This window comes from Opisthorchis viverrini (genome assembly GCF_000715545.1).
Source record: "Opisthorchis viverrini unplaced genomic scaffold opera_v5_117, whole genome shotgun sequence".
Classification (NCBI taxonomy): domain Eukaryota; kingdom Metazoa; phylum Platyhelminthes; class Trematoda; order Opisthorchiida; family Opisthorchiidae; genus Opisthorchis; species Opisthorchis viverrini.
Window position 1 is genome coordinate 1375675 of NW_008751771.1, and position 18483 is coordinate 1394157.

An 18483-nucleotide genomic window follows, 5' to 3' on the forward strand; every position below is an offset into this window, starting at 1 on the left:
GGAAAGAGATCAATCACCACAAGCACGTTTCATGTTTCGTGGATTGAAGCCCGGCATTCATTTCCGTAGCAGATCGTTGAAAACACTAAAAGAGGATTACGCCACTCTTACACCCTGGATATGTAGCATTGTCGGCATATTAAAGAAGCAGCTTAACGGAATCCCGATGGATCATTTGGAACTCCTTGTGAATAATTCTTGAGAAGGTGCACCCAATCAACTGTGGAAGATTTCTCCTGGTACGGTGAGGGCCAGATAACCAAATCTACTTTGTCATTCATTGTACCCGACATACCCCCGGGTGACGCATGGTCATATGAACGTCACTAAGAGGAAGGTTTCACTAATGACCACTGCTTTGCTGCATATACGTTCGTTTGACATCCGTACCCCAGGGCTTCAAGTCGTCGATAGAAAGTAGACATTGACTTCTAAGAACATCTGGAGGGTCGTTGACGTAGTCCAGGAACAGTAGTGGTTAAAAAACGGAGTCTTGGAGAACTCCGATTCAGACCAGCGCTGGAGAACATTATGCCGAGTTTACTTTCATTAGGAATCTTTTTCTGATCGGAAGGCCTTAATCCGGTGCACAATTTTTCTTTGAATCCCGTAAGACCCGAGTTTGTAGAGTAGCGGGATGTGTGGAATTCGATCGAATGCTTTTAAGAAGTCGAAAAATACGGCATCCGATATGAGTCATTCGTCATTGCCTTCGGTTAGGTTGTCATTAAATAGAAGCATGTTCGTTACGCAACGACAGTTTGCGAAAAATCCACGTTGAACTAAAGGCATCAAGTTGTTGGTAGTAAAGCCATCGAGGTGTTCCAGCACCTTGCATACGGTGCTTGTGAGGCTTATTGGCCGGTGGCTGCCGGAAAATAGTCGGTCACCAGTCAGATAAATTGGCATTCCCTCCCAGGCAAAGGGAAGGTTTGGCCAGATGAAGACTCCGCCTCCAACAGGTCGCACTATTATTAGGGTTCACATCCTGCTTTGTTTCCAAAATCAGATCACATAGTGTATGCCTCCACGCAGTTGCGAACGCGATCACACGCACAGGCGCACATCTCAACCAAGTTGTTGGGCATGGCAGAAGCAAGCATCCATGGAGAACAAAAAGCAGCAATGATTTTCAACAACCCGAAAACCTGCTCTGGTTAGATTGATAGAGTAATATCGACTACAGTGGTATGACTACTCAGTAAGTTACCTTAACAGAAGTGCGTGGCAAAGAAATAAAAATAATGGCGCTAGATTGGGTATACAGTAATAAAGAGGCCAAATGAAACAGACTCTCTAGTAATTGTCCTCTTAAAATAGTTCACCGCTAGCCCAGGTCAGCGAATAAACAACAATCCAATTATGTTGGTCCAGGGGTCTTCTTCTGAATAGTTACCACATGTAACAGATCCCGAAGATAGTCTGAAATCTTTCGATACCACAGTCAGCAAATGAGACTCGCGAATCACCGCTGCAAGCGCGAGCGAAATCAGAAGAGAGATTCGATGCGCGTGACCACATTTGTATTACGGGAAATTGTACAAGGTCGCGTTTCTGTAGTTTTTCGTGTTCAAACAAAAATCGGTTAGGCAATCGGCGAAAAACGTAGTGTTATAATGGAAGCAAAATAACGGTACAAATCCCTTCACTTACGACGACTTGATGGGAAAAGTTTCATAATTTTCTAGAAAGACCCGGACTCACCAAATTTATGGTGGCCTGACTACTCAGTAAGTTACCTTAACAGAAGTGCGTGGCAAAGAAATAAAAATAATGGCGCTAGATTGGGTATACAGTAATAAAGAGGCCAAATGAAACAGACTCTCTAGTAATTGTCCTCTTAAAATAGTTCACCGCTAGCCCAGGTCAGCGAATAAACAACAATCCAATTATGTTGGTCCAGGGGTCTTCTTCTGAATAGTTACCACATGTAACAGATCCCGAAGATAGTCTGAAATCTTTCGATACCACAGTCAGCAAATGAGACTCGCGAATCACCGCTGCAAGCGCGAGCGAAATCAGAAGAGAGATTCGATGCGCGTGACCACATTTGTATTACGGGAAATTGTACAAGGTCGCGTTTCTGTAGTTTTTCGTGTTCAAACAAAAATCGGTTAGGCAATCGGCGAAAAACGTAGTGTTATAATGGAAGCAAAATAACGGTACAAATCCCTTCAGGTCTCACCAAGACCCGCTTTGCGTTGAACGTGTAATGGGGAAACGCTTGAATAATGGAGGTAATGAATCAAAAAGTTCCTCACTTCAAGTTTCGTAATCAGCAAGCACTGAGCGAAACGGGCGCGTCGTCCAGAACGACTAGCGGAAGGAGTGATATTGGGCGCAGGGGTATCTGGGGTGGGCGCGAGTATCGGTGGGATAGGGGGATTGTTGGATGCGGTCGGTGGTGCTTCGATGAGGGTAGGTTTCAGATGATCAATGAATGTGGTATCGTGCTTTCCGCTCTTCTCTAAACCAAAGTATTTGGAGTGACGTTCGATAACCTCAAAGGATCCACCATAACAGGGTTGGAGGTCTTTCCTCTTTGCGTCATGTCGGACAAATACAAATGGTGTAGAAGAGAGATCGGTTGATATGTTCTGATCGCGTTGATCGTCTGATCGGTGTCGCACGAATTTTAGAATATTTTGTATCGGACGAGTGACGAACATGACGGGCACTTCGGGCCGTGCGCCAGAAAGAGAAACCATTTCACCGAGTAAATGTAAAGTTGTGTCGTACTCTAGTTCGGCTGGGGAGCAGTGAAGATCTTTCTCAATGTTGGAACGAATATCAAACAGAATGAGGGGTAAAGAAGAGGACCATGAAAACGGGTTCGTTTGGGCAGTCAAAGCAGTTAGAGGTAGCGATCGAAACCAGACCGTCGGAACAGGGATGATACACGGTGGTCGATGTGTGGTGGAAGCCGAATAGCTTAGAAAACTCGCGGAAGATATTTCGCTGAAATCGTGAACCGCGATCGGTAGTAACGGCGGAAGGTACGCCAACGTTACTCACCCAAGCCCGCAAAAACGAAAAGGCTACCGTTTCAGCTGATGCATCCGAAATGAGTACGGCTACTAGCCAACGGGTAAAACGAGCAATCATGGTAAGGATATGAATGAAGCCGTTTGATGGGGCAAGTGGGCTAAAAATGTCGAGATGAACTGTGTGAATCGAACATCAGGAACTGCAGATGAACCGATAGGTGAGTTCGTGTACCGAGCTACTTTGCTGCGCTGACAGGCGGTGCACTGTTTGGCCCGGAATGTCAGATCCTCATTTATTCAGGGCCATACAGAGCGCGGGCTAAACAACTCCGTGGTTGCACTGCTTCCATTGACGAGAAATTCTAGAGAAGTGGTCAAAAACAGCACGTCGGTAGGCTTCGGGGACGATTGGGCGAGCTGAGCTGGTGGACATATCACAAAAGTGGTTCCATACCGTGGTAGTAAGTGGAATGAATAGACTTGAAATTAAGGGAAGGATGGGATGTGCGAAAAATTAGGATCACTATTTTGAAGGTTCGCCAGCTTGGCTAGGCCCGACTGCGTAGAAGGGTGAAGAGCGTTGATGTCAGGATGGGATAATGCATCTGCGGCGAAATTGTCTGAATCTGGAGTGCACCGAATGTCGGTAGTGAACTGTGAAATGGAGTCGAGATGCCGTATCTCGCGTGGTGAACACCGATCAGGCTCGGCGTTAAAGGGATACGTAAGTGGCTCATGGTTGGTTTGGACGGTAAATGATACCCCTTCTAACAAGTGCCGGAAATGGCAAATAGCCAGGTGGATTGCGAGTAACTCACCACCAAAAGTACTGCAACGCGTTTGGGCAGTCTGCATCAACTGCGAGACAAAGGCTAATGGTTGAGATGCGCTGTTAACAAATTGATGAAGCACGGCACCGACGGCAGCATTCAAAGCATCAGTTGTCAAAATCAGCTTTGTGCTTTCGTATCAAGGAAAGACAATTTTGTGGGGTGAGCAATTCCGTGCTTGGCTCTTTCGAAAGCGGCATTGGCGGCGGGGTAAATTAGCAGATTTTTATTTGGAGCCAAATAAATCGGTCAGTGGCTGCAAAATAACGTCACGGTGAGAGATAAATAGCCCATAATAGTTGGTGATACCGGTGAAACGACGAAGTTGCACGATAGTGGTGGGTGTGGGAAAAGATTCTAGGGTCATATTGCGATCGATGTTGAAGTGCCGTTTGGGTCAATACGGTGGCCAAGAAAATCTAGGCTAATAACACCGAACAAGCATTTGCCAATGTCTAAACTTATGTTTTAAGTGGAGTGACGTTCAAACACCGCCATGAGTTGAGCTGCATGCTCAGTTGGGGAGGTGCTAGTGATTAAAACATCGTCTAGATAGGCGTACAAAGAATGTGAACCACGTAAAACTTCGTCCATGAAATGATCAGACGTTTGAGGCTCATTTCGAAGACCAAAGAACACACGCGTTAATTCGAAAAGGTCTAACGGCGTTGTGATGGCTGTTTTACGTATGTCAGCCGGGGCTCCGGGTATGTAGTAGTGTGCACGTAGGAGATCGAGTTTGGAGAAAATGTTTGTGTGGCATAAGATACTTGCGAAATCGTGTGTATGTAGGGTGGGATACCAGTCTGTGACAGTGGCGTTATTGGTACAACGGTAATCTCCACGACGTTTTCAATCACCTTTAGATTTTTTGGGTACCACATGTAGGGGTAATGACCAATGACTCGATGAAGTGCGGATGATTCTGAGTTCCAGCATATCTTCCGACACGTGTTTTACGATTTGGAGCTTGTCCGGATGAAGTCGGAGGAGTTTGGTATGGACAGGTGAGCCCCTCGTCTGGATATAGTGAACGACGGAATGAGTGACTGGTTGGGTGTGCTGACATGGATGAGTAAGGATTAAAAAATCCCTGAGTATGTCAGCAAAATGTGAGTCTGGTAAGATTACTCGGATGCCTGCGGATGACGTTGAGGCACTAGTTTCGTTGACTGAGAGGGAAGTTAGCATGTCCAAGAGGCGTTTGCGTCGCACATCGACAGATGGGTTGTAGTGGGTCAGGAAGTCTGCACCCATGATGGGTGTTTGGACGTCGGCCAAAAGAAGGATCCCTTTGAACGCAATCCGAGGTCAAGGGTGACGGAACGTTCACCGTATGTAGCGATGCGAGTGCTGTTAGCGGAATCGGGAAGTGGATTCCTATGTGGCAGCACATTAACTTCAGCTCAAGTATCCACGAGGAAACCTAGACCACTCGAACGATCGGTGATTTGGAATAGGTGACTAGTGCGAGGAGGACCACAGACGGTCGTCACCGTTAACGACTGGCCGGGGTGTTTAAAGTTACGTTGAGACGCGGCTTGAAGAAACAAGGCGGCTGGCATTTGCGCGCTTTAGGACCGAAATGTTGGTGATACCAGTACCAAGAGGGACAGGCACGAGGCAACGATTGGGATCGTGAACGTGGTTGATGCTTGTTGATCTCCAGTCGTTGTAGACGGTCGGTCAAAGTATCAAATTTAGTTTGTAGTTGCGATATGGAAGCAAGATTCGGATCGGAACCTGTAGAAGTAGTGGAGGTAGGGCGGGAGACGGAGTTCACGTGGTTACTAAGGTGGGTTTCGTGGATTTTATCCGCCATTTGGGCTAGCTGCTTCAAACTGCGGTCGTCGACGAAAGCATTGATGGAGTGAGATATGGAGGGTGGATGTTTGTCGAACCACAGTTGGGCCATGATTTCCACCGCCAGCTTAAGGCCGCAGAGAACACTGCGCATATGGCGAAGCAGTTGTGATGGCGATCTGTCCCCAAGCTCGACAGTTGTGAATAGATCCCGTGGCATTTTGTTGTCTGATTTCCCTGTCCTACTTATGACGGCCGCTCGAAGGGCATCATACGGATTTTCCTTGAAAATATATTCCAACATATCATCTATCTCCGTTGCTGCATCAAAAGGAAGGTGCTGGACGACTAATCGGGTGGCTTGGGAAGTGATACGTCGGGTAGTAAAAACAGCTTCGATCTGATGAGAACATGCCCTGGGATTGCGGGAATTATAGTCTGGTAAATGTATGCTAATTGCATTCTCGACTAAATCCGCTGAATCAAAGTGTGCCTCCATAATGACCGGGCAAAAGAAATAAACTTACGACGACTTGATGGGAAAAGTTTCATAATTTTCTAGAAAGACCCGGACTCACCAAATTTATGGTGGCCTGACTACTCAGTAAGTTACCTTAACAGAAGTGCGTGGCAAAGAAATAAAAATAATGGCGCTAGATTGGGTATACAGTAATAAAGAGGCCAAATGAAACAGACTCTCTAGTAATTGTCCTCTTAAAATAGTTCACCGCTAGCCCAGGTCAGCGAATAAACAACAATCCAATTATGTTGGTCCAGGGGTCTTCTTCTGAATAGTTACCACATGTAACAGATCCCGAAGATAGTCTGAAATCTTTCGATACCACAGTCAGCAAATGAGACTCGCGAATCACCGCTGCAAGCGCGAGCGAAATCAGAAGAGAGATTCGATGCGCGTGACCACATTTGTATTACGGGAAATTGTACAAGGTCGCGTTTCTGTAGTTTTTCGTGTTCAAACAAAAATCGGTTAGGCAATCGGCGAAAAACGTAGTGTTATAATGGAAGCAAAATAACGGTACAAATCCCTTCAGGTCTCACCAAGACCCGCTTTCATGCTGCCTTTTGACATTAGAACCGTAAATGACATCAGATACCTCTGGTCATCTGAGGTGAAATCCTTCATTGAACCAGTGTTTCTTCATAGTCGCCGCGAGCCCATTTTCAACTGTACGGTTTTTTGGGATTGTTCTGAAGCCAGTCAGGAATCTGCTTTGCATGGTGCTTCTCACCAGTGTATGGATGCTGAATCACCTAATTCTGTAAAATAAAGTCGGTTCAATTGAACCCATCAAGTAAGCCGTAGCCATCTCGACCAATGGGCGTTGCGCAGATGCCTAGTTGAACTTTGGTCGGTTTCCCTGTTCGCATGGCTTTCGACGTCGACAAGGCCCAGCTGCTTCGGAGCGTCTCGCGGGTGATTGTACCGGTTCAGAACTTTGCAGCGGCCTGGGGGAAACCCATCGCCGTTTGGAGTGCTGGAGCCGGAGTTTTGGCTCTGTATTTTGTTGACTGGAAGGTGATTTTTGCCCGCATACCTGGATACAAACGAAAATTCGACGAAGATACTGTCCGATGACAACATGGCTTGTATGGTCTCTCAATTCACTTGTATCCTTGATTAGTTTTTTGCCTCACTCAGGTTAAATACAGCTAGTAGAATACTGTCCTTTGTTCTCTTACCTTAAGACAGTTGGTCAGGTTTTAGCAAATCAAGGGATGGTAAAACTTATAAAGCGGTCAAGCTCACTGCTTTATACGATGCTTAAGTGACCGATTGTCGATATACTCAATGTATCGGTAGTCCTGAATTATCTGTCTTAGCGATTGTATTGAGCACCGGCCAGGTTGCGACTCCGTGAAATTTACTCCGTCAGCCGAATCTATCTTATACGATCTGGACGCTTGAATATCCCAAGGTCCATTCTTTCCTTCCCGATGTGCGCTGGTGGCCAACAATTAATCCGACTACCCAAACCAACCACTTCAAGACGATACACCGGGTACTCACGACGCGAGTTGCGAATTTATTCCAGGGGTGGTGTGAGCCTTCATTTCCTGGCAAATACTCACAACTGTCTGCATCAGTGGCTCGGTGGTGTGAAGGGAAACTGCCACGAATTATTCAAAATCGTTGGGCCCTGATGGTGCGTGTTTCCTTTTTGGGGGATATTGCAACTGAGTGATGCACCTCTCGTATCACGGTCCGGTGCTCAACTACCTGTGCTCTTGATTGTGTGAGCCTCTGTAGAATGCCTGTGTTGACTCGTGTAATACGGACATCGGTATCATACGAAGCCGTTCTTTGTGGGTGCTCGCACCTCCGCGTGGTGTGAGTCATCTCTGGGTGGACAAAATACGCAGTCCGTTTACTAATTAGCCCTCTTTTCACCCGATTAATTCAACATAAGTGTTCCGAAGCTATGGATACTTTGTTAAGGGAGATAGATACACTGCGGTGGAAGAAAACACTACCTTCCGGGTATCTTTCGTGCCGAAGGGATGACAGAGTTTTTCGGAAAAGTCTGGGCACCGTGTTTTTAAGGATTTTCCAATATTTGCCTCATTGGTTGATCAATGACAAAGGTGAAGAACAGAGAGAGAGTGAACGTTTTTGTGTGCCCCACTTTCCTCGAGGTGCCTGTTGACATCATATGCTATCGTGCACTCAGAAGTATGTAAATATAGGGACCATATTAGTTTCATATACTTCCGTGGCATCCCCATTTGAGCAACTGGTTAAAATCGCTGACAGATCGGCAGAATCGAACACACTCGTGATGTCAAGAAATATCAGGAGTTTGGGTCGTCTGTACATATGGCGTTGCTCCAACATTTGATAGTGTAAATATGTGGTCGACACAGCCTCCATCCAGTCGAAATCTCGCCTGCTGTTCTCTGCGTGCCGCCGTAAGGTAATGAAGAGTCAGTGATGCCAGAAGCTTTGTTACAACCGGAGTCATCATCGTCGACAGCATGACATCAGTGTTCAACACTGATATTTCACTGCCGTACAACCATAATTTATTCGAAAGCCTGATTGTGAAGAAAAGAGTATAGGTGAACAGGGAAGGGGCTTAGTGCTAGCTTACCACAAGCATTCCGAAGTGCCTACACCTCCAGATATTCACTCAGGCAATCTGGATAGAAACTGACAACAAGAACCCCACTGGCATCGGTTGGCAGTCAAACTGGCCCCACTGTGATCACTGCATTCACTGCGAGTACCCTTTTGTCGACACATCCCGGTTGTCTGGGTTAATGTCTCCCTCCCGGATGGACGCAAATAGGCTCGAGAGGCACTGACGAAGGAGTTCGCAGCCGTCCTAACGCATGGAAGGTACCAGGAGCACGATAACGGTTGAGCAGGGGTATTCAACCGCACGTTTTGGCGCTGAAGAGGATTGCATATTCAGCTATTCAGGTTTTCATTAGAGACCTAAGTCCAGGTCTCCGATGGCAGGTGGGAAAACTGGATTTTCGTTCGAAATTTCGTGCCTAGCCGTTTAAACCTCTCCCTTTGCTGGATATCAGGATTATTTCGGTCCTTGTTGGTTTCACTGACAAGTGGAACAACGTGCGGGTTTTCCAAGCATTTTTCGCATCCTCAACCAGGCTTCTCGGTCTGCGTAGACATCTATCTGATTCGACTGACAAGATCCCGTAGCACCAAGATGCGACATATACTCACCACCCCCACCTAGTCCAACTGATTTTCTTCAGGAAACTTTGATTATTTGTTCTTCATCATTTGCGTTCGTAAATATTGTCTCTTGTTTCTGATAACATGAAGCCCATCAACTCATTTGCCAAAAGGTGCGGTTCCATGGTGACTTGGGGGGGGGGGAAGGGCCAAGCCACTGCTCAAGCTGTGGGTGCCCCACTGAACCTTTCGAGATGTTCACTCCCGTACCGCCTGAAGGACCTAGGAATGCTTGGCTTCACACTTAGCGTGTTTTCTTCACCAGAATTCACAGAAGCCAGGGTCTTGGGAGTTAGTTTAGACACAGCATTTGGAACCAGTGTATAGGTGTAGCTTCCCATGCAAGTCCAGCATTGTTTATCTCAAAAAAGTTACCGTCCGCCACTTTGATATATGCATCCCCTTATACTGTGCTTAACTTATTGCTTGTGGTCGTGGTCGTCTTTAGTAAGAATAGATTTCATTGTCTTGGATTGTAAACAATGGTTAGCAAATGAGCAGACGAACTACCAGGATTCCCCTGTATGTAGACTGAAAGACTAGGAGTTATGCAGCCTGAAGTGCCGGTAATTTCGAGGCAACCTCCTTAATGTTTTTGAACAACTAGGGGGGACGGGGCGATCCCAGAAGGGGATGTGTTTGAACTCAGGTGCAATCAAGTGCCGATTTGGTATGCCAGTGAACGTATCCAACCTCGATAGTTGCAAGTGGCACTTCGCTAATCTGCCATCCATTGTTACAGTTTGCTACAAGACGTAGAAGCGCCTTCAGTTGCCGTATTCAGGTGGAAGCTTTCTGTATGCTGGGCTGCCTCCAACATCTCAACTAGCCACTTTGGGTTGGCTTGCATCAGATCATCATCTACGATTTTCTTACAGTATCGCATTGCGATGCAGAGTGTTTGTGCACTTTGTTTGGTACATGTCTTCCGTGTCTAAGAGTCATAGCTACACCCTGTTGTTTGTGAGATTCTCGTCTTCTGGATACAGTGTGTGGAGGGCATCCTCCCATCAGCCAACTCTTTGTGAGCTGATCGCTTCATGGAGGTCAGTGGTTACCGTAATTCGGATCTACTTTGGATCGAACCGGCCATGCATCGGGGCCGCTCAGCCTGGCAGACTTGTTCTGGATTGCCATTGGGATTTAGGCTTAACAGGTTTCATTAGCTTATCGCGAGATTCATTAAGCGTCGACTTTGCTGACTCCACAGGATGCTGACGTTTGATGTTTGGGTGTTATTTGAGGTACGGATGATTGCGATGTGCATCGCTTGTTGATGGGCATCTAACCGCTGTCTGAAGAGCCCTAGATTTGGTACAGTAATGGCTTAGGTAAGTAGAAGATTTCAGCGGCAATTAGTTCGGTTGTGCCTTCTGTAACAGCCCTTCACAGCTGTCAAGCCCATAACTCCCCGTCTAGACGATGTATTGTGTAGGCTGTTCGTGTGTAGGGTGTTACGGGTGTTTTGACCACTGCACCGTTCATAAATCTGAATAAGCGCCAATCAAGACCTAAATGTTTGTTGGCTGTGTCGGGCGCTTATTGATGTTGAGTTTTGCTTCTACAATTGTCAAATGCAGTTTCTTATTTGCCCGCAATGTTGTTGACACCAGGGGGTTCAGAAAGTGACTGGCACAGCGTTTTTCAGAGACTAGTTTCAGCATATTTCAATGCGCGCTCCCGTCGTCCTGAGTCGAACGTGTGACTACCCAGGATTTATTGTGTCACATGCAAACATTTGGCAAGGCGGTTGCAAAGCAGCTGGTAGATCGTTAACAGGCACACTCTCTTGGCACAACATGGAGTTTGAGCGTTGTCCGACGCCTCAACGCATTCAATTGTTCTTGTAGATGGCCCGGGTCAGACCCAGGTTGATCACATCGCCGTCAGTTATCGATGGCGCGGGTCAACAATTAACTGCCGCTCGTTTTGGGACAAATGTATGGGTTCCGACCACGAACCTATTTCGATCTTCGTTTTCCCGAGTCTTACGCGACAATATTTCAGCCCGTTGCTTGTCAGACGCCGCATCAAACTTGATGTACGCTCCATTCGTTAAGCCTGGTGGACACGGAAGGCTAAATAATTGGAAAAGACCGGGAATTCCGTAAGACTTTCAGTTGAGCCCTGCGGGCAGTCCCGGGAAATCATGGTTGTACGTACCGAAGCATCAATGTTGAAAACCGTTATGCTGTCGCTGACGGCTATCAGTCATTGCTGAGCAAGCGTATTAAGCATAATGGACCGGTCAGCTTAGTCGTATGTGTTTTGTAAACCCAAGGATACTAAAATTGTCATTTGTACGCATGCTTTTGCTCTAGCATTTGACGAAGTATAAAACAGCGGTCAAAGCGACTGCTTTTAAGTTAGAATCCTGCTTCCTGGTCTAGGGTCAATGCTGCACGGGTCACCATAAAGCAATAAATGACAGTTGGCGCCAAGAATCTCCTTACGGAGGGGATCATACGGATTCCCTCGTTATTGCACACTGCGCGCCCTCTTTTGTAATAGGTGTTATCATCGATTCTCCACAGTTGTCTAGGACGGCTTACTTTTCCAAGGTGCAGGCGAAGAGATCTGACAAGCTCCATCTGAGGATTTCACCCCCATCCTTGAATAAGGTGGGTGGGGGTTCATCCGGATCAAAGCACAGTGGCGCTTGAGAGAATATATGCGATCATAAGTTTCCGGGTTCCAGGTTCACCGCCTGATTCAGCTGTAGGCTGTCGGTGAGTGGCAGATGGTCCCAACGAAAATTGTTTGAATTATCCGAAATTAAATCGTCTAGGCATCATACCGAAATGAGACGTGGGATTTACTTCATGTTCTTTGGAAACCTGCTCACAAACCGTGCACGTAGATGCATTGATCCCAGCTGCTACGGCTTCGCCGAGGATTAAGAGATTGTGGCCAGGCGTTTCAGACAATAACCAATCAATCCACTGAAGTCGAATCATTGTGTTTGTACGATATGTTAAGGATGAAGAACTGTGTAGTGAACACGACAGCTTTTCTGCAAGACCGCCATTGGCTATGTAACAGCCATATCTGCCAGCGTCAGTAACCATTGATTCGTATTGGACCGCGGTGCTCATCCGGCAACTTTACCATCGTAATTGGGTTGCTGGTAATGTCTTTCATGCCTCTAGATTGCTCAGTGGTCAGAGCACGAATTTATTAACCGGAAGGTTCGTGGTTTGAACCTGGCCTCGGCCTCTTGACTTCCTCTGTCTAAGCGTGGGCAACCTGGCAGTATCCCGGCCCTTGTGATTGCTACTGGTGACATGGCAGTTTGGCACCGAAAGGGTGTTACAGCCGAACGGTTTTACGCTTCGATACCAGGTCATGGACTTACCCCTCTGGGTCGTCTCTTTCTAAGACAAGACTGAGGTGACGGCTCTACAAGGCAAGCGGTCCTCTGACGTACGACGCACATGGCCAAGCCAGTGTAGACTGTGGAACATGATCAACTGATCTATTGAGGAGAATGAACTTCCATAAACCGTCTTGCGTATCTTAGCAGACTCGCACAATACTTCGGAGTCACCGAAGGTTGAACACAGAGAACCTTCGAAGGCCTTGCACGTCTCGGCCACTTGTCCGATGCATTAGGCAGGACCGCTCGGAACGCGATACTGTACACCATCCTTGACTGTCAGGCTGGTTTCACGTCAACACCACAAATATCGTAGTTTAACAAGTGCTGCATTAGCGCTTCCAATTCTGAAAGTGATTTCGTCTTCTATCAGACCCTGAACCTTATGCAACTCATCAAGCAAACAATTTCATCTACCATGTCGATCGGTTCTCCTGAAAGCATGATGTTTGGGTCTGATCCCACCAAATTGTGAAACAGCGCATCCTGAGCTGTGCAGCAGACGGATTTAGGTTACTCAAACTAGCTAGCATTTGTGAAGGCTGTGGTTCAATATCGTCGGTATACTCAGTGTCTGTGTGCAAACGCCCCGCTGGTATTTTGGCTCCCCAAGTTTTATAGTTAGGCGAAAACGGTTCTAGTAGCGTATTGATAGGACGTTGAGGAGCAACTTTTCCGGAAGACGTCCTTGTCTGGTACAACTGGGTGTAGCGAACTCAAGACAGGATCAAATCTCGACGCGTCTACGGGAGGAGGCACATAAAGAAACAAGAATTTAGATGGTGCATCCTTCATCTTTAAACGGTCAAAAGCATATGGTATTTGGAGAAATGCGGTCATTTTCAGTCATTTAAAGGAGTGGCTCATTTCGAACACTTGTGGTAGGGTAATCGATGCATCCCCAGCCAGGGCGAAATTCAGGTTGATTACAGCGAATCTGGCCTTCCTGGTTGGGAACGAACGTTCGTTGGACAATTGCAGAGAATACTTGGAAGAGAATACTTTGGAAGATACGACCACCGGGCTGATGCTTCAGTGGTCTCCGCATAGTGCTCTTGCACATTTTATGAATATGGGAACCACCGTCGTGGTCTTCTTTTCCGTCAGTATTTCTCTTCATCTCTGATGTTCTAGGAATAAAACCGTTAGGTTAGTCGGGATTTTTAATTTCCATCGAGGGAGCACTTTGTGGTGGCACGTCCGTGTTTCAGGCGTTTATCAACCTTGTTTGTGTCGCTGCTGTATCTGCGTGTCTAGCATATTTTCAAACACCTAGCAACGCTGTAGAGAGGACGAGATAACGAAAACTTATCACCATCGACAGCATGACACCAGTGAAGACATCACTGTGAAGAAAGGAATAAAAGTGGATGGGAAGGGACTCTGTGCTAGCATACTAAAATCATTCCGAGGTGCCCACACATCCAGATACTCGTTCAGGAAATCTGGATAGAAACTAATGACAAGAACGCCATTGAAATCGACCGGCAGCCATATCGTGTAGCGTATCCAACCAGGTGCAGTGCAGTCATTTGGTCCCGATCCTGGAAGGCGAGTAGCACCGAGAGCACCCAAAATTTTCGTCATCTTTTACGTGCCTCCCTGCAAGGTTAAAAAGTGTTCATCTTTCTGCTTCCACTACTCTGAATTAGGCTCGGAAAACAGCACTCTTCGGCAGACGATGGTTTGGCATAAGCAACTCAGTTTCTGGTGCTGGATAATTTCTTTGATGAAAGTCCTCAGTGCATTACCGAACACTCGTTTTATCGTTGTGAATTCTCCGACACCAAACCACACGAGCTATAGTCCTCAGACAACGACCACCTGAAGACGCCTCAGTTCCGCTCTCGAACGGGACAAGTCTCAGCCATACAGGGAAGACCCACCTGTGGCAAACACGGAGGCGGTGGAAATAGCGACGGAATTAATGTTGCAAGAGAAGCTTGTGTGAATTTCCCCTGGAGGTTATGTTGTCAGCGATATGTGTGGTTAGAGGTCTGGCAACTTCCAAGCGGAAAAGTACAGCTTGAATGACTAACTGCTGAGTGTATGGAAGGTTCTGAAGCCCCTGGACTATCGTTGCGCTGTGTTGTGTGGCTTACATAATAATTTGTACCTTTGAGTTATGGGTCCTATGTTGGGGATCCGTATTGTATCTCAGGCTGGTGTACACTGCGGCTTGTAGAGGGATAAATTTACGCGTTCAGGAAGGATAGAAACTAATGACAAGAACGCCATTGAAATCGACCGGCAGCCATATCGTGTAGCGTATCCAACCAGGTGCAGTGCAGTCATTTGGTCCCGATCCTGGAAGGCGAGTAGCACCGAGAGCACCCAAAATTTTCGTCATCTTTTACGTGCCTCCCTGCAAGGTTAAAAAGTGTTCATCTTTCTGCTTCCACTACTCTGAATTAGGCTCGGAAAACAGCACTCTTCGGCAGACGATGGTTTGGCATAAGCAACTCAGTTTCTGGTGCTGGATAATTTCTTTGATGAAAGTCCTCAGTGCATTACCGAACACTCGTTTTATCGTTGTGAATTCTCCGACACCAAACCACACGAGCTATAGTCCTCAGACAACGACCACCTGAAGACGCCTCAGTTCCGCTCTCGAACGGGACAAGTCTCAGCCATACAGGGAAGACCCACCTGTGGCAAACACGGAGGCGGTGGAAATAGCGACGGAATTAATGTTGCAAGAGAAGCTTGTGTGAATTTCCCCTGGAGGTTATGTTGTCAGCGATATGTGTGGTTAGAGGTCTGGCAACTTCCAAGCGGAAAAGTACAGCTTGAATGACTAACTGCTGAGTGTATGGAAGGTTCTGAAGCCCCTGGACTATCGTTGCGCTGTGTTGTGTGGCTTACATAATAATTTGTACCTTTGAGTTATGGGTCCTATGTTGGGGATCCGTATTGTATCTCAGGCTGGTGTACACTGCGGCTTGTAGAGGGATAAATTTACGCACCTGTATCCCTTGGAAAAGTCCTAGCCTCTCCAGGTTATTGCTCGCCGTGGTATATCCGTTTTGATACTTCATAGACATCAAGTGCGAGCTTCTACGGGCGTAATGAATAAGGTCGACCACTGATGTGACTGTTGTATGCTCCCCGATAGACTCTCTTTAGAGCGCTAGACTTACTGCCTGCAACGTTTCTCAATGAAAAGGAATCATCGATAACGAGGTCTATTTGTGATATTCACAGGCGCTTGGTAGGCGGCTGGATTCCCCTCGGCTATCTACTCTCGCAAGTCAATCCGATTATCTTTGCTCATCTATTTCGCCTTTTGAGCACTCCTCCAGGTATTTTAACGCCTCTGATAGGGCACCATGTAGAACGTTGTATTTTTTGGTGTCACTAACAGGTGAATTCGTGTAACGCGGTTCGGTACAGTTGATCTGGTTTGTTCTTTTCATTTACAACCCGAAGTAAGTATAGCCAGATTTGTGTGTAACCGCATAAGTGCATGCTTGGAAACCGAGATGAGATGCCTACTCAGCGGATCGGCTGAATTGTTCTGTAACTTCTTTTTCACGCTAGCCGATCTAGGGAATAAGAATTCACACTTGTCCTCATTTGAAGATGAAAATAACTCCCTGTGATAGGTTTTATTTTATGTCATTTTGTGTTAAACGATGAGTTCGCAGAGCCGTGTAATGGCGTCTCTTTTTTGGGCTGTTGTAGTCTAAAATAGCAGCAACAATAAGGTTCAGCTGTTACATCGTTTCGGTGTATAGCTACCGTGCTACCCGGGGGAGACATGGGGATAGATACTGCCAAGATGTCCATGTCTAGACAAGAGCAGTCCACATGCAGAGGTTGCTTTTGAACTGCGGGCCGTCCTATCAGTGAATTCGCGCAATAACCACCGAGCCATCCCGGACTGATGCTGCTGCGGTGCTCAAACCATTGTCACCTGATTGACTGAAGGTGGCATACCGCACGTCGAACTGACTTGATAGCGAAATATTTGCAAAAATCGTAATGTTCCTGTCAAGTGAACAGGGGGGCAGTTTCACCGACTTTTGTCCCTAGGACAACAAATCAAGAAAGTAAGCAGTTTTATCAAGCTGTGCACAGGTTGAGTGTCCGTACAGACCCAGAGGCTTGGTAGACCCGAAAGGCCGAAAAAGCGGGTGATACGAAGAATGCTAGGAACGTCCGCATACTGTTCTACTTGATTCGTCTGACTGGTCCTCGGAAACCTCTTGTCAGCGGAATAGTCATGGACCAACATGGCTCCCTGATATGCAACAAAGCGGGACGTTTGGACCGCTGGGCACCGTACTTTGAACAGCAGTTCAGCTGGCCACCTGCTACCTCCAATCCAGAAACCTGACTTTCAACAGAAAGGTGGACCGTGGATATGGAACCACCTTCACTCATCGTCATCGTGCTGCTGGTTCTGACGACCTTCCACCTGCTCTTTTCAAGGATGGCGGTGGACGTCTCAGCCAGTGCCTGTCTAATATATTCGCGTTTATCTGGGGAAATAGACCGTCGCAGACATCTGGGGTGAACCGATAGTAGTGCTTATTTTCAAAAGAGGTACTCGCAGTGAATAAAGTAACCACGGAGGCGTCAGTTTACCTCTTGTTGTGACAAGTTTTCTGGCGTCATTGATTCTTCTTCGTCTTACGGTAGTACGCGAGAACTTGACTCGTGAGAATCAAGCGACATTTCGACCTCAGAATGCTTGACATAGGCCAGCACTAGGTCCTCTTCCTCACCCACTCTTTTCCTGTTCTTTTCACCCTAGGGCTTTAAATACAATTAGACAAACCTCACGGCTGTACGGCAATGAAGTATCCCTGTCAACACTGGTGTTGTATTTTCGGAGGATGATGCAGTATTGTCATTCTAAGGAATGCAGTTACCAGTGGGCAATACTTATCAGCTATTTCTCGACTCTTATTTTTTGTCACCAGGTTTGATGTTAGCGCACCCAGTCTTGAAACAGAACTTTGCATTTTGAAGGTGCCAGACGCGTTTTGACACATGTGGCAACATTTGAGTTATTCATTTTATTGTGTTGGATCAAGCCGTACCTCAATACTGCACGGTCTATCGCACCGATGCTTTTCCCTCGATGCCAGACACAGCAGACGCTCCGAAAATTTCTTCCACGTTAACGTTGATTACAGTGATGGAACACTACTAATGTGGTTTCTGAAAACTGTTTGTCAGAACGAGTGGTTTCGCCTTTGGGGTCTTCTGGCAGGGGCAGTCCCTGATATTCTATAACTCTTCCGTTTTGCGGTTAAGCTGGGGATAGCCCTGATGCCAAAAATATTCTCTGGAGAACTCAGGGATATGTACAGTGCATTCTCACGTGCATACACGTGATGGAGTTTAGGAACTGAAGAAGTGCGCTGGTGGTCGTTGGCAACCTTTGACGGAAAGTTAGATAAGGAAGGAGCAGGAGGAAAACAGAGCGGCTCTGGCGTATTGTGGCAACGCGTACGTGTTGTAAATTCGCCCACCAGCTGAATGAAATGATCATCGTTGCCACACTTGGAAGTGATCGATCCTCTGCATAATCGTTTTTTTCTGTCACGAAGAGACTGGAACTTACCCGTGTTGTAATTCGCCCACCAGCTGAATGAAATGATCATCGTTGCCACACTTGGAAGTGATCGATCCTCTGCATAATCGTTTTTTTCTGTTCCGAAGAGACTGGAACTTACCGTGGTGTGACGGTTTGCGCACCTCAGCGATCCATTGAGCTATACTGGAGAGTGTCCCGCGACACTCACAGAGTCTCTC

At 46.8% G+C, this 18483-nt stretch overlaps 1 protein-coding gene across 1 annotated transcript; it reads left to right on the forward strand.

Moving 5' to 3' along the window:
* Nucleotides 1-7007: 7007 nt before the first annotated feature.
* T265_05864 (hypothetical protein) lies at nucleotides 7008-7217 on the forward strand (the record flags this gene model as incomplete). Its single annotated transcript, XM_009170985.1, has 1 exon — nucleotides 7008-7217. The coding sequence occupies one exon, from the start codon at nucleotides 7008-7010 to the stop codon at nucleotides 7215-7217; it is 210 nt and encodes a 69-aa protein (XP_009169249.1).
* Between the last annotated feature and the right edge of the window lie 11266 nt (nucleotides 7218-18483).